General features: G+C 42.4%; 1 protein-coding gene across 1 annotated transcript in view; it reads left to right on the top strand.

The window, feature by feature from the left end:
• The window catches only part of EFCAB6 (EF-hand calcium binding domain 6), a 107,724-nt gene that overhangs the window by 9,213 nt on the left and 81,586 nt on the right, over positions 1 to 16,925 (top strand). The window contains 1 exon segment of the mRNA XM_018553459.1: positions 16,171 to 16,307. Coding sequence (XP_018408961.1) covers positions 16,171 to 16,307 — 137 coding nt within the window.

Consider the following 16,925-nt stretch of genomic DNA (forward strand, 5'->3'; position numbering starts at 1 on the left):
TGCCAAAGAAGAGTGTGGGGGGGGGGGGGGGGGGGGTCAAGAAAAACTGCAGCACATTTAGAGGAAAACCTGAAGTGCATCCAATAAAAGTCCACACCTGTAAGGTTAATCTGGGGACCAGTATAGTTTCAGTACTGGGCATATCCAAAAAATATGGGTGCATTGCACATGTGCGGGGAAGCGGGTCCATAACATTCACAGCCGAGGCAAAAATTAACACACTGTAAACCCAGTAGCTTCCCTGCACAGGCGCTCGTGTGTTAATGTTTGCCTCGGCTGTGAATGTTATGGACCGGCTTCCCTGCACACATGTGCAATTGCCAGTGACATTTCTGGACTTGATCAGTGGCTCTGAGTTTGCACGTTCAGCCAACACCCCCCTCCACGCCCCCCCCGACTACTCCAAAAGTGATGCACGGGTTCAGATATTTAACGCGTACAAGATTCTACCAGACTCCTGGGGCCTAGTTCCTAACAGGCCACGGACTGGTACCGGTCTGCGGCATGGTAGTTGGTGACCCCTGCTTTACAACACGCACAGGGAGCCTGGGGAACAAAGGCAGCCACTCTCCAGAAGTAAGCACCAATTCAGAGATGATTTGAGGATCTACAGCTGAGTGATACACAAATAAGATACATTTTTGTTAATAGTTATGGAACTTGAATGTATTTGTAAGATTAACTCCTAAATTTAGTATCACTTTAATTTAACCATTCACAGCAAGGCCACTGATGCAAGTCAAATATTTGCCTTTTTATTCTGGATCAGGATCATTCTCTGGATCAGGATCATTCTCTGTTCTATTACATGATATAATAGAAACATTACTAGGGGAAGAGCATTCAAGGCTTTTGTTCCTCCGGCTCTGCAAGAGTTAACTATTTTTAATCTGGCAATAAATTATGCCTTCAGATTTCCTTCAAAACACGAGCTCCGAGATGGAGAGCGTGGTGTGATATTGCACCTTAATTTGGAGTAAGAGAGGAAGGACATCTGTCACAATCTCCCTGTATCGCACGTGTAGCGTTATCGCACTAATAGGTAACACTTTAAGTGTCTAATTGCTGAGAATATGTCCTTTCTGATTTATTCATGTAAGGTGAGATGTTGTTCTGTTAACTGTTCGTGCACCTTTGACTGTATTGTTCTCATTATGCATTATAAGAATATGTAGAAATCAATGGATATAGAAGAGGGAGGAGTGTGAGACGAGACAACAGATTGGAACACCAAAAAAATATACAAAGGCAGCCTGTTACAATACATTAAAGGCTATCGAAACCCTCATCGAACATACTTTCCATTAGGTATTCTTTACTTTTTTTATTAAAAGAATTCAAAGGTAGATCTTAACATTCAAGCCAAGTGTGCTGCGGCAGCATGGAATAAAAGCTTTCAGTGTCTGTGTGCAGCCATGAGCTAAAAGTTGTAGTGACGTCTTTAAAAAGCCCCCGACTTAGAAAGGTTACTAATGAAGGTTGTGGTGGGTAGAGCTCAGGAGCTTTTATAGACGGGTGACAACGCTGCCGCTCCTTGCACAGGCAGCATTGTCACCCTATTAATGGAAGCTCTAGGGCAGTGATGGCGAACCTTTTTGAACCCGAGTGCCCAAACTGTGAGGCTAAATCAATGTATTTACCTCAAAGTGCCAGCGCTGAAAATAAGTTTAGTACTGTATTGCAGTTTGGGCGCTCGGGTTTAAGAAACATTCAACATCACTGCCTTAGGCAATCAGATCGTCCCAGATCGCCTCTGTAGTCGGGCCGGTCACAATCAGGCAGCGGTGATCTCTAAACAGGCAGATTAGATGGCCATTCGCAGGGGCATCCCGGGGTCCTAGCGAGGAGGAAGCGGCCGTCTAATCTGACTGTTTAGTGGCCGCCGCCTGATTGTGACTGGGCACGGATCGCGTACTGAGGCGATCCGTGTCGGTCGGATCTATTTCCATTGGTGGTCCCTGAACCTGGGCTTGTGTGTCCTCCCTGGCACGCGTGCCATAGGTTCGCCACCACTGCTCTAGGGAGAAGAGTTTGTATTACAGTTTGTAGTGGCAGTAAAGCAATAAAATGAAGGTAAGTGGCAAAAAGGTAAAAAAAAGAAAGGGAAAGGGCGAGTCTTCTTTTTTGAGGGTTTAGATACACTTAGATACTTACCAGTTCCAGCTCTGTTGTCTCCACCATTAGTCTCAAATCTTTAGCATCCAACACTTCTGCTTGTGTCAGATGATGCCTGTGTCTCTCCTTTGTGGCTCCCTCCCTTGATCACCATATCACTAGTAACTCCCTGCCGGCCACTGATGATGTCTGTTTTTAAAATGGCAGCCCAGTTTTCATTGTGGGGATGAGACAGAGCAATAGTATGCGGTGAAGTGCAAATAAAAGAGAGAAGTGACAATGTATTTATTAATGTATTTTACTATAATACGCCCCTTCCTCACCATTGAAACCACAAAGCTGCTCATCCACTCACTTGTTTTCTCTCATCTTGAATATTGCAACTCCCTCCTCATTGGCCTACCTCTACACAGGCTATCCCCCTTCAGTCTATCATGAATGCAGCTTCTAGACGCATTCACCTAACCAACCGCTCAGTGTCTGCAACCCCCCGCCCTCTGCCGAATGCTGCACTGGCTTTCATTCGCCCAAAGGATAACATTCAAAATATTAACAACCACTTACAAAGCCACCCACAACTCTGCCCCCGGATATATTTCAAATCATGCCTCAAAGTATCACCCTAACCGTCCCCTACGCTCTTCCAAAGACATCCTGCTTTCCAGCTCCCTTGTCAACTCCTCCCATGCTCAACTCCAGGACTTCTCTAGAGCCCCTCCATCCTCTGGCACTCCTTCCCCCAACCTGACCGTCTATCTCCTACTCTGACTGCCTTTAAAGGAGAACTATGGGGTTAAGGCTTTTCCCCATAGTTCTCCTTAGGGTAACGGGAGGACACAAACTAGCATCCGCACGTCACCCTAGGTTCAGTATACCGCGAGCTAGAACTATGAGGTGAGTGAAAAGATCTCACCTCATAGTTCTCCTTTAAGGCTCATCTCTTCAGGGAAGTCTATCCCACCTCAAACTAACCACTCAACCATTATGATTGAGGGCCCTCCTTACCATCTTGTCTTGTATGGTAATTGTAATGTCTTCCTTGTACTGTAAAGCGCTGCGGAAACTATTGGCACTATATAAATCCTGTATAATAATAATAATGTAATTGATGGTGTCAGTTTAGGATAAGGAGGGGGTGGAATTTCATTCCAGAAATGAATAATTAGCATAATCAGCATTGAAACTGATCCCTATCTAGGCCCTGCTATTGCCACAGGCGTCAAGGAAAGTTGGCCTAATGTGTGCAGCTAGCTTCAGCAAGACCCTTTCATACATACGTGTGATATGTGCTCTTTTATTTTTTATGCAATGCATTCATCACAACTTCTTATCTGCACACAAGCTTATCCTTTATTTGCATATATCCTTGCAGCAATCTCAGTAAAGCCCATCAAATTTGTAAGTGACAAATAAAGCTGAAGATTTGAGTTGCTGCAGAATGCTGGCCCCAGGATTTCAGGCTGGTGTATACCTTGGATGGTGATAATTAAAACTAGGTTAATTAGAATGAGCTAATTAAATAGTAATTAGAGAAACCTTGTTACAGTCATCTAATCTCGTTATAACATGCAGACCTTGCGATTTTTTTTTCTCTGTCATTTTAACTAATTAAAATATGTCTTGTACCTTGTAAGAACATTACAAGATCCGTGCCATTTTTTTTTTCAAATCTCTGAGCAATTAATCATCTGTTTAATACATCCATTAATTCCATTCATTTGTGACACATAAGAGTAGATGCCATAAAAATAAATACTTATTATATAATGATTATCCTTGGAATCACATACGGCATCAGTGTGACAGATTTAAACCTGCCCTGCAAAATTACAACTGGAATATGGTTGGGGGCTGGGAAGAAAGAATTTAGGTTTTTTGTAATGACAGTACGATCAAGTAACAGGTTGTGATTCAAAAAATGTTTTGGGGCAGCTTTAAAACTACAATTCAAGCCTTAGTAATATCTAGGACTTGGATGAAAAGGTTTCTGTGCACACAATAATAACTATTACTTTTTTAAATAAAGATCCTTGTTCTTGTGTATTAGCTTTGTGAATGGAGCCTTCAATAGCCAAAGGTTTGCAGACATCTGACCATCACACCTACTATATGGCCAAATGTACGTGGACACCTAACCATCACACCTACTATATGACCAAATGTATGTGGACACCTGACTATCACACCTACTATATGATCAAATGTACGTGGACACCTAACCATCACACCTACTATATGGCCAAATGTGTGTGGACACCTAACTATCACATCTACTATATGGCCAAAAGTATGTGGACACCTGACCATGACACCTACTATATGGCCAAATGTATGTGGACAACTGACCATCACACCTACTATATGGCCAAATGTATGTGGACACCTGACTATCACACCTACTATATGGCCAAAAGTATGTGGACACCTGACCATGACACCTAACCATCACACCTACTACCCTGTTTCCCCGAAAATAAGACCTACCCCAAAAATAAGACCTAGTTCTATTTTTGGGAATTGCTAAAATATACGACCTACCCCGAAAATAAGACCTAGTGTGTTTTCTTTGAGCCAAAAAAAATATAAGACAGTGTCTTATTTTCGGGGAAACAGGGTAGTAGGTGTGATGGTCAGGTGTCCACATACATTTGGCCATATAGTAGGCGTGATGATCAGGTGTCCACGTACATTTGATCATATACCGTGTTTCCCCGAAAATAAGACCTAGTGTGTTTTCTTTGAGCCAAAAAAAATATAAGACAGTGTCTTATTTTCGGGGAAACAGGGTAGTAGGTGTGATGGTCAGGTGTCCACATACATTTGGCCATATAGTAGGCGTGATGATCAGGTGTCCACGTACATTTGATCATATACCGTGTTTCCCCGAAAATAAGACCTAGTGTGTTTTCTTTGAGCCAAAAAAAATATAAGACAGTGTCTTATTTTCGGGGAAACACGGTATATGATCAAATGTACGTGGACACCTAATCATCACACCTACTATATGGCCAAATGTATGTGGACACCTAACCATCACACCTACTATATGACCAAATGTATGTGGACACCTGACCATCACACCTACTATATGGCCAAATGTATGTGGACACAACTTTCAGGAAAGTCGGTGGTTAAAAGCATACAAATGGTGATGAAGGTATAAAATCTCTAGCAGCGGAAGTCTGAAGGAGTACAGCACATCAGCATCCTCTGCCCCCTTGAATTCTAAAGGTCTACGCGTTTCAGGGGCATGCCCCCTTCATCAGATGAAGGTTCTGATGAAATAAATAAATGACACTTTTACACTATGGAGTCGCTCTGTCTTGTCCCTTGTTACCTGACCATGACACCTAACCACCACACCTACGACATGCCGGGGCGTATCTGCCGCGAGGCAAACAAGGCGTTTGCCTGGAGCGGCAGATTCCCTGAGAGCGGCACTTGCTGTGGTTCTCTTCCCTTGATAAATTTTATTCAAGATGGCCAAAAGTATGTGGACACCAGACCATCACACCTACTATATGGCCAAAAGTATGTGGACACTTCTCTAAATAATTGAGTTCAGGTGTCTCCAGTGACGGGTACTTTTCATGCTACAGCATACAAAGACTATTCTGCCTTTCCACCCCTGTGGTTTAGGGAAGGCCCTTTTTTGTTCCAGCATGACTGTGCCCCTGTACATAAAACTAAATCCATAAAGACATGGTTTGACCAGTTTGGTGGGGACAAACTCGAGTGTCCTGCACAGAGCCCTGAACTCAACCCTACTGAACACCTTTGGGATGAATTAAAATGCCAATTGCACTCTAGGTCTTCTCAACCAACATCAGTAGCTGACCTCCCAACTGTTCTTTTGGTCGAATTGGCACAAATTTCCTCAGGCGCCTTCCAAAATCTTGTGGAAAGCCTTCCCAGAAGAGTGGGGACTGTTTCAGCCACATAGGAGGTGGGGGTCACAAATCCATATTAATGCCCATTTTATGGAGTGGAATGTCTAACAAGCCCATATAGATATAATTATCAGGTTACACAAACATTTTTGCCATTTGGTGTATTTCTAGTCATGACTTGTCAAAGTAGTGAGAATTACCTCTGGAGTTGGGGCCTTAGTAAAATCCTGGCAAGGCATCCAAGTATGCCTCTATTTCACCCACAATTGAGAAAAGTGGAGTTGGTTTTCAACTTTCATTTGAACGTCACTTTATCCAGCAACACATTTCAGTTGTCCTTCAGTGAGAACAGGTTAATGTACTGCTACCTAGTAATTCAAATCTGTGTACTGTACTTTGGCTCAAAAATTCCCTTGTTCCTTTAAAAGAAGTAATAAATAACCCTTTGTATCAATTAAACCAAGACTGAAAGCAATGTACTTAGATCTTGATGTATGTTGAAATGCAGTACTCTATGAAAACACATAGATGGCGGTGTCGCTGCTTGTTTCTGCTAATTCCCACTCTGTTATTCCAGTAAAGCCACCCAGAACAGATGTAATAATGCAAAATGACAGATATAAATCGATTGATGCAATAAGCAGTTCTTTCACCGGGCAAATTATACAGAAGTTATTTATGCATTAGTGTCAACTTGATCATTTTTCTTTCTTTCTGGGACACAGCTAAACTCCTGTGCCCAAATAGAAAATGTGAGCCAGGATTCTAAAACATCTTGTGATGCTAGCAAACAATCAGACATTCTCAGCAGTGGCGTTATTATACATGCTTGTTTTTAATGCCCAATAGGCCATTAATCTGAACGTTTCAACCCAATCATTAACCATTTCTAAGTGGTCTGGCAAGGGCTGCATCTTCTACTTAGGGGAATGCTATTTGATTTAGCCTGAATCACATTCAGGTCAAAGTGACAGGTTATCTTGATAAGGCGCTCTTTCACCCTCCCGCACTCCTCCACTGCTGCGTGTGCCTATGGAAGTGTGGAGTCTAATTCCTGTGTAAGCTCGGTGTCGGTCTGTGCCAGGACTTACACATAGTTAATGATCTTCTCCACTACACCACACAATTGGCCACCGAAGCCTGAACACTGCACCCTGAGAGAAGGGGAGAAGGTCTTATGCTCCCCCAAACCTAGAAATACCATTTATCTTTCACCGCTCCCACAAGGGAAATGAACAGAGGGGGGTGTAACGTTGGGGAATGTAGCACAAATGGCGTGTGCTCAAAGACCAGTCTTGAAGTCGTTTTAAACATAAATAGAACAGTCTTTTATTGCTTCCAAACCAGAAACATAACTTCATCAACCATAATACACGGTCCGCTTGTATTCCAGCAAACAGAACACATAGTCTCACCGACTCCAGGTTGCCACACACATACACCATGTGTAAATGGCTCTCAGCCTCCTCAGCTGTCTTCCTGTACCTCTAGCACACACAGCCACCTGGCTCCCCTCTGCCTTCTGAGAGGAGTCCTCCTAACTCATGAACACCTCTGTTCCTCTTCCCAGATGGAGCCCAGAACATTTGCCAGCACCCTTCCCATAAGTGTTGTGCACAGGTGTGCAATTAGGTGCTAGCCAAAACTAAACATGGGCCCAGGAATGGAGATTTCATCCCACCCAATTCTCTTAGAAATCTCCCAGTTCCAGGATCCCATGCCAAATCCAGAAATCCTGGGAAGAACCGAAAAGTCAGCTCTTTCCGAGTACAATAACTTGCCTCCTGGAACTGCTCAGCCCCACTGGCTGAGAGTCCTGGGTGTCTGCATTGCTATCATCTTGCGCTGCATTGCCACATACTGCCAAGTGGGGCACACAAACGTTACATATAAGTGGGTTTTGGGTATTAAGAGGACCTGTCACCTGACAGATTCTCTTTAAAGGATAACTAAACTCAAGAACAAAATGTAACATATTGCAGCTTACAAGTCTTTAGATATGGTGGCTGCATTAGTTTAGACTAAGAACATTTTCATCAAGTACAGAAATGACCTATTGATCTTGCCAGAAATGCCGTGTCCTTGTCACTTCCTGTGAGATGAGCAGACAGTAAAAACAATGCTATATTTCTTTTGCAAACTGAAAATCCCTTCAACCCCCATGGGATTGCAAACTGCAAATCCCTACAAATGCCTTCAACCCCCATGAGAAACAAAGGCAGATACTGTATGTTTGAAGTCCAGTTTGGATGGCAACCATGGCTTCCTCCATAGATACTACAGTGGAGGAGTGGCCATTGACACCCTAGGACAGGAACTGTGTTATGCGCTGGATTACCAGGTTAATCTAAACTAAAGCAACCACCACACCTAAGGACTGGTAAGATCCAATATATAACATTTTAGTTTTTTTGGTTTGGATATGCTTTAAGATTATGATTGGTTATGATGTGGCTCTAGAGAAATAAAGTTAGCTGATGATGAAATAGGAAAAACGTTGCTGCCGTAGACTGTGGCTTCTGGAACCTCAGGTCAAAAACAATAAGCACCACAATGCCCACTCCTAACACTCTTGTAATGGTAGATACAGGGGTGCTGGATCAGATAAGAATTGGTGATGTAGCAGATTTATTTTTTGTGGTTTTGTAGGTGTTGCTCAAGGCTCTTTTCAAGAAAAGCCTCGCCTCCCTGGTGGAGGGCCTTCATAGCTCTGAATAAGTAACAGCATGCCAAACGCAGGACTGCTCCTAAGACTGCAGTGACCATGAATAAGGGGGCATATCGGGACCCCTGAAACATGCTGAAATTTTTGAAAATTGTTTGAAAATGTAAGTAAATAAAAGTACTCCTAACACAGTCAGTTTACATAAAACACACAATACCACCAGCTCGCTTTATATCTACAAATAGCATAGTCTTCCTTTACTGCCAAAACAAAAACTGGTGCGAGACAGAAGTGTGAAAATATCCGAAAATTATACGGTTTCCAATTAGCAACTTTTCTGCAATTTATTGCTGATCGGCCCCTTGATGGCGCTGCTGAGTATTCCAACGTGCTGCGCTCTATCTCTGCTACATTTTTTTTTTCTTTCCAGCATTTGTCAGAGGGATGATAAAAAGACAACTGCTTATTGTACATTAGTTAATCCCTTCGCTGCCAGCGGGTCTGGAGGAACTCGGAACGGTTTAGCTGGTGTGCAATAAAAGTCTCCTGTAAATTATTGGCTTTAATCACGTCTCGACAAAATTAAACAGACATTATAAATAAAGGACTATAGGGGAGAGGGAGCGATCCAAGCCTGAAGAGTAGGGCCCACTGTTGTGTTAGGAACATATGAAAAATGGTGAAGGGAGGGGGGGCGAGTGCTGTAGTTTTTGTATGTATCAATTATAAAGGGAGTCATATTAATAAACCTTTACAATGAATAGTCCTTGCCAACCCTACAATAGTTGTAAATATCTATAGAGAAGCCACTTTGTGTATAGAAACCTCTGCTGGCGATGTCATTATTCATTACAAGATTATTTTTTTATTGGTAATTTAAGGCTCGCACAGAACATTCAGCCATTTACATTAATCCCTGCTTCCGAAGAGGCCTACATTCTAATGTTCACAGCAGTCATATACAAGGGCCAACACAGGCCATTTTAGGTCAGAATAAGCTGATCTGCAAGTATGTATTTGGGTTCTCTGCAACACTTGGAGAAAATCCAGACAAACCCAGGAAGACCACACAGACTTCATGCAGATAGCGCTCTTGTAGATACCTACAAAAAATCCAGACATACCCAGGAAGTGACTCCATGCAGATAGCATTCATGGTGAGAACTGAAACAGGGATCCCATTTCTTCATGACATACTATCATTCAGTAACACCATTGTAGCTTGTACAAAATCTGTCTGGGGACTCCCTTGTTTAAATTAGCTCTTTTTTTGAATAGAGGGTGCTTGCATGGGAGTGCAGTATCTTTACAGCCTATTAGACTGAAATTCTACAAAGGAAATTGCCACCAGAAGCTGCTTTTTTTTTTAGTGTGTAGCCCCAAGTCTTCCTGCCAACTGCAAATTACTTGGGCAATTGAGGCCAGCCAACTGACCGAAAGGAGGGCACATGTGGCAGTAAGAGCGGGGGGGGGGATGTCCTACAGCAGCCATGCAGGCTGTGGTTGCGGTTTACTTTATAGAGCACCATAAGACTACAGGCTATGGAGGTGCTCTACAAAGATGCACTAGAGGTGCCTTCTATCAAAGACAAGATGCAGCTTAACAATGTAGAACATCCCAGAGATTAACTTTATGGAACCAGGCTTATCATTGTTATCCCTGAAGTTAATGGAATTTCTAAATGTAACGTGTATTTACTGAGCTTGGGCTGTAAAGCGCTCTCCCTGGAATCAGTAGTTTCCAGGTCTGTTCAGTATTGGACTGTTAGCCAGATAGTCAGCAGAACGGATCTCGGTGCAGGATGTGTTTGCAGCAAGTGGTTAATCTAGTCCTAAGCAAGGGTTAGGAAGGTTATGGGGCTTTGTGCTTTCAACTCTTCCCTGATTACCACATGACTGTTGATCTGATCTCATTTTTGACCCCAGATAGGTCGAAATGCAGTGCTATTTTACTTTGTTGTATATTTAGGCTGAGCCAGCCAAACATCTTTTAATATTTTTCAGTATTTCCTCAGGGGATAACACACAGCAAAGCTTTCTTGCCTGCTGGATTTTCCCCAACCAAATGGAATGACAACAAGCCTTTGTGTCTCTATTAGAGCGCCTAACTCGAAGGGCTTTTGTTCACTTCAAATGGGTTTTGCTTTCCCATACTTGTCTATAGGAATGAAACCCCCATTGAAGCAGGTCAAATGCACCTGTCAATAAATTCTCAGTGATCTGAAGCATCTCTGATGTCAAACAGATGCCATTGACACAGTTTTCAAATCCAGGCCCTTAATTTGATCAGCTAGGGTTGATCAAATAGGCATGTTCTTCATGATGTTATCATGCTGTACATGCAACACCATAGTAGCTCGGGCCGATTCCCTGCTTTAAATTGACTCTGTCCTGGATAGCAGGTGTTTGCATAGGAGTGAAGTATCTTTGCAGCCTGTTAGACTGGAACTAACAATGGTAAACGAAATGTCAGATCTCATGATCACAACCCAAGAATGGGCCAACTCCTAAAAAGAGCTGGACTTAAACTGAAAAACTGTTGCATTGACACTTTAGCAACTACATCACCAGTTACTATAAATCAGACATTGTTAAATGAAGAGCAGTTGAAATTCTCTGTTAGGACAAAAAAAAAAAGAGGATCAGAAGGCGGCAGTATTGCTTCCTGAACGATGGGCAGCCGCTGCTCTTCCACTCTTATATGTTATTATATGTATTTTTAAATGCAGCTTGTATAAGCACCTGTATCTGACTTGATATCAGCCTCCTGTAATCTCCTGTACAGTAGCACTTGGAGTGGAAGGGCAGCACAAGAAGCCAATCAGGCGGATTGCTTTCATGTGATGACAAGTGAAATGCTGACAAGAGTAGAGATCAGAGTGAGCAGATAGAGAAGCTCATCAGTCTGCTGCTGCTTCTTCACTAACTAGTAGACATGTGCAATTTGTTTAGTTACGAATCGAAATTCGTACAAATTTTCCTGAAATTCGTAAATTCGGAAGCATCCGAAATACGAATTGCAGTTTCCGAATTATATCCGAAATACGAAATTCCGTTAACGAATTTCGGATCCGAATTTCTTTGAAACAGGATATTACCCCTGTAAATGAGGTTGAACAACATGACAAGATTTTTTTTTTTATCCGAAATACGGATCCGCTGCTGCTGAGGGTTGCATTACAATACACAGGCAGGAAATACGAAATTCCCTTGATGGAATTTCGTTCCGTTACGAACATTCGTTATATTGAAGTTAAAAAGCAAAGTACATTTGTTAATATACCGGAGTTGATGGTAGTTTTTTTTTAATCCGAAATACGAAATTCGGATACGGAATCGGTTAACGGAATTCGCATTTCGTTTGGTTGACCAATCAGAGGTTTTCTCTTCTGCTGCTGACAGTTGCATTACAATACACAGGCAGGAAATACGAAATTCCGTTGACGTATTTTCATTCCGTTACGAACATTCGTTATATTGAAGTTAAAAAGCAAAGTACATTTATATTGGAGTTGATGGTAGTTTTTTTTTAATCCGAAATACGAAATTCGGATCCGGAATCCGGTAACAGAATTCGTATTTCAGATAAAAAAAACAACTACCACATCGACTCCAATATTAACAAAGGTATTTTTGCTTTTTAACTTCATCATAACGAATGTTCGTAAAGTTACAAAAATGTGCCGAAACTAACGAAAATTCGTATTTCGTACGAATCCGAATTGAGTTTCGGACACGAATTACGAAATACGAAATAACGGATATTCCGAAACGGAACAAATTTTTTGACGGCGCACAAGTCTACTAACTAGTCACAGACTGGGGGGGAAGATGGGCGACCTGGCTGTATTGTTGAACTGCATCAGAGAAAAGTCAAGTCACTAACCTGACTCTGCTGTCTGGCAGAGCTATGTACATTTCAAAACTGACTGGTCAGAATTACAATCCTCTAACAAGTAAAACATCTCCCCTATATGTATTTCAACTGTGTATTTAGCTACTTTTCCTGGATTTAAGCCCTGAATTGATTCTTCAGTGAATACATTACCAAATTAAATAGTGTTTAACTTTTACAACATTTTAAGTAAATAATGACGGATAAAAGTCTCAATGTCCCTTTAATCTACCCCACTAGTGTTCTTCATCATTACCACATTAGAGATCAGTGAAAAAAAGACAAAGTGGTCCAACAAAGCCCAAATGAGCGTAATATTCATCATTCCAGCAGATCTGCGAACAAGGCCTGGCCCGACCAGGGAAATGCCACCTTGTCGTTAAACACATTAATTTTTATGTAAATGCAAGTCAACTAGCCATAGTGGACACTCCAGTTAATTAAAAACAGAAGACAAACCAAAGTAATGCACTCCATTTGTTTTTCTAGGCAGCCTGCCAGTAGTTGGAAGTAATCCAGCGCTACCAGCTGGTAAATAGGATATATGCACAGCAGGGCACCAATACTCTGTAGAGTGTAAACAGATGGAATCAATAGAGAGAGACAAGTTAGACCGCACTTCTGCAGGAACACAGCCAGAATGCACAACCTCACAGTCTAGATACTTATACTGTTCCAGTTCATTTAGTAGCGAATGTCTCTTGATATCTGCTCATCTGTGTCTTCTCTTTTTTTTCCGGTCTCTTCCGTCTTTCCTCCAGAATGACAATTTCAAGAGGATGATACAAAACAGAAAAAAAATTGTGGCTAATAAAAAATGATCCATGATATGACAGGGTGGCTCTAGCATGCCCGGGTAAAGCATGCGGTTGCTGGCCGTCGAAGGATGCAGCTTGCTGGAAAAACTCTTCTGTTTGACTGGTTCCCTTACAGAGATGCCGTTGAAGGAGTCAATAAAACAAGCCCTCGGGGGAGCGGTTTTCAGTTTTGATTGCCTGCTTGATATTGTTGTGTACATATTCTGAGGCAAGGCAGCAGTGAGAGTCTTTAATTGTAACCATAAACGGCTGCAGATTGTTGTAGGTTTTCAAAGTCAATCAGAGGACAAGGTACATGTTATGTAAATGGACTCTATTAGTTGGTTTACCCAGAGATGTAAAAGCTCTTGTAGACACGGGAAGGCAGTCAGATGGGCAAGCGCAATGCCATCGCTCTCAAGCTTCTGCATCTGTTGGCGATACATTTGATCTCGGTGTCAATAACCTATTTAGCGTACAGTGTGAGGTTTTCGGGGCTCAAAAGTACTGTTCATAGTGCAGAAAGTAAAATGTACCCCCTACACTGAAACAACCCCCCCACACACACAGATTTAACCAGACCTACGCACATAATCATCTCCTTAATGAGCTCTTAACACTTATTACAAGGTTACAGCATAGATCACAAATTCCTTCCTCAAGTGCTCTAAAGTAGACTGCGACAGTATAAAACCTGACCCTGACCACTTCTTTGTTATGCAAAATTCTCTTGCATCTTTAGTAGTAGATCTGTCTTAAAACTTTGCAAACTGTCACACTTGGCTGCCCAGAAACTCCCTCAGCAGTCACATCAAGATACCTCCAAGCTTGGCTTGCCATCCACAAGGTCTGGCATTCCAAGTGTGCCATATTCTCAGACAAGCCTTTTTTTTACATTAAGTTACATCCCCTGTTAACATAGTGGAGGGACATTTATTAACCTTTTCAGATGCTTGAATGGCTTGCATCTCAGTCACTTGGGTGCAGGAGTGCAGCTGCCATCATCCCCTTTGCCAGCTTTGGACTGGAAAGATGCTTACTTACTGTACATCAGAGACATGCGGTCAGGGGAGGCAGGTGTGGCAGAGCCTCACCTAGAATTATGGACAGGTTTTTCTGTCAGCTTCATGTCTGAAGCTGACAGCTTTTTCTCCATTCAGATCGGCATCTAACAGGTTACACAGCAGGGAAATCCTCCCCGCTGTGTAACCTGTCACGGAGCCACAGCGGTAAGGAGCAAGTGAGGCACAGGGAGGCTCCTCCCTGTCTACTCCCTTCCTCCTTTACACTAGTGTGGAACCGGGGTGGGGCGGGGCTGCATTCGGTGGGGCTTTGTTTGGCGGGCCCGGAGCTTCGGTCCGGCGGAGCTGGGGAATGCCTCACCCCGAGCAAGAGGTACAGAAGGAACAGTCGACGTGGGTTTTGTCAGATGATGTGTTGCTGACTATCCAGACGTTACAATAATTTGGATGGATTCTCATCCCTAAGAAATCATTGCTGGAAACAACTCATCATTTTGAGAATATGGGTCTAGTCTTGGACACAGCTCAGGTCAGAGTGTTCCTTTTACAGCAGAAACTTTTGACACTCTGGTCTCAGATTCCATCTCTCCAGTCCAGGAGCTATCCAACTCTCTGCTTTTGCATGTCCTAGATATCAAGGTAGTCTGCATCATAGGCAGTCCTATTTGCCCAGTTTCAGACCTATACAATTCCATATTCTATTGACGTGGGGCAAGTCAATCTGGTCCCTGAACAGATTGATTTGTCTATCACCTACCGGTAGGACCAGGTTGTCCCTGGACTGGTGGCTCATGAATCCAGCTCTGGAGTTGGGATAGTCCTTCCTTACCATTGTTTGGAGAATCCTCATGGCAGACACCAGACTCCTGGGCACCCTGTCAATGCAGGGGACTTCATTGGAGGAGGAGTCTCATCTCCCGATCAACATCCTGGAAATTTGGGTGATTTGGCTGTGTCTTTAGCAGTGGACCGTCCTACTGGAGGGTCAACAAATCTGGAGTCAGTCAGACAATGCCATGGCAGTGGTGCACATCAATCATCAGGCAGTAACCAGAAGTCTCACTGCAAGAGAACTAGATGGGATCCTGTCCTGTCAGAACTTCATGTTGCAGCTTTGTCAGCCATGCACAATTGTTTAAACATTAGTTTTAAATACTCCTAAACTTAAAATAATTAAAAAGACCCAAAACCATTATAGTTTCCCTTTAAAGTGGTGAACCTTGGAAAAGTGCTAGGAGTTATTTGGTAAAAGTTATTTTCCTCTCCCCTAGCAATCTTTTTTGTGTACAATCTCTACCCATTCCAGGCATATGTATCATGCTGAGAATTGAGCTGGTTGCCAAGTCAGCTATATTCTCCATAAGCATAACTCTAGAGTGCATCTGCAGGAGTTACATAATCAGTGGCCACCCAATGGCAGAACAGGGCCCGACATTTTTTAGACAGCAGTGGTGGCAGACAGAGCAGTGATAGTGACCATGGAACTATCAGAGCTGGAGCGGAGCAGACTAGGAGATAAATCTGGAACTCTTTGTTGGTATCAAAATCTATGCTTTAATATTGATCCATTGTGATGTGATGTATAATGATTATAAAACGGTCTCTACAAGGCTCTTTTTAAAGTAGATGTTTAAATTCTGACACATATGCAGACAATATTATTCTGGAAGTCAGTCGTTCTATTGAACTCCATATGTGGCACAAAATGTAATTCTACATTCTCCTCAAATTTCAAGAGCTGAGAGCTACATAGTAAGTATGACAACGCCTGTTCTCTTCTTTGCAGATATCTAAGAATCTGAAAAACATTGTCAGGTCTTGTCGACTGTTTGATTATAACCAAAATGGTCAAATTCAAAAACATGAACTCCGACGCGTCCTGGAAAACTACTGCTTCAAGATGAAGAATGTGGAGTATGAAAAGTAAGTGTATATAAAATGCTGCATGTGATCATTGTCTAAACAAAGTGTATGTTCTTTTCATTTTATATTAATCTGACCTGTCATGCATGTTAAAAGTGTATGCAATCCCAAACAATAAACTTCTCTTTGTAGTCCATACACTGCCCACATCCCAAATACCAATTCCAACTCAATCCAATCGTGACTGATGCCCAGGTGCAGGCTAAACAAATGTGCACCTGGCTCTGTGTTGCACAAGTCCAACATAAGCTGCACTCTGCCGGGACTCCACCAAAATAAAATCACGCATTTCGTTGGGCTTAATCATAGAGTCTCTATGATTAAGCCCAATGGGTAAAATGCATGAAAGGCTGAGGATCGGTGAAGGGAACTAAATTTGTGTGTTTATCCTTGCTTTGGTATTCAATATGATTGTATTTTAATAGAGTTTCGGTGGAGTGCAGCTTTTGTTGGACCAAACTTTTCTTCTGTACCATAGAAAGAGTTTTTTTTATATATGTTCAATAAGTGCAAGAAAATTCCAGTTGATCTTGCCAAAAATCCAGTTCTGTGTTTGGTCCTGCACACTCTGCAATAAAACAGTGTTATCAGAAAGTGTGTACACAGATCAGTCCCCCC

The sequence above is a fragment of the Nanorana parkeri genome, unplaced genomic scaffold (genome assembly GCF_000935625.1).
Source record: "Nanorana parkeri isolate BGI_ZX_2015 unplaced genomic scaffold, ASM93562v1 scaffold120, whole genome shotgun sequence".
In the NCBI taxonomy this organism is placed as follows: Eukaryota; Metazoa; Chordata; class Amphibia; order Anura; family Dicroglossidae; genus Nanorana; species Nanorana parkeri.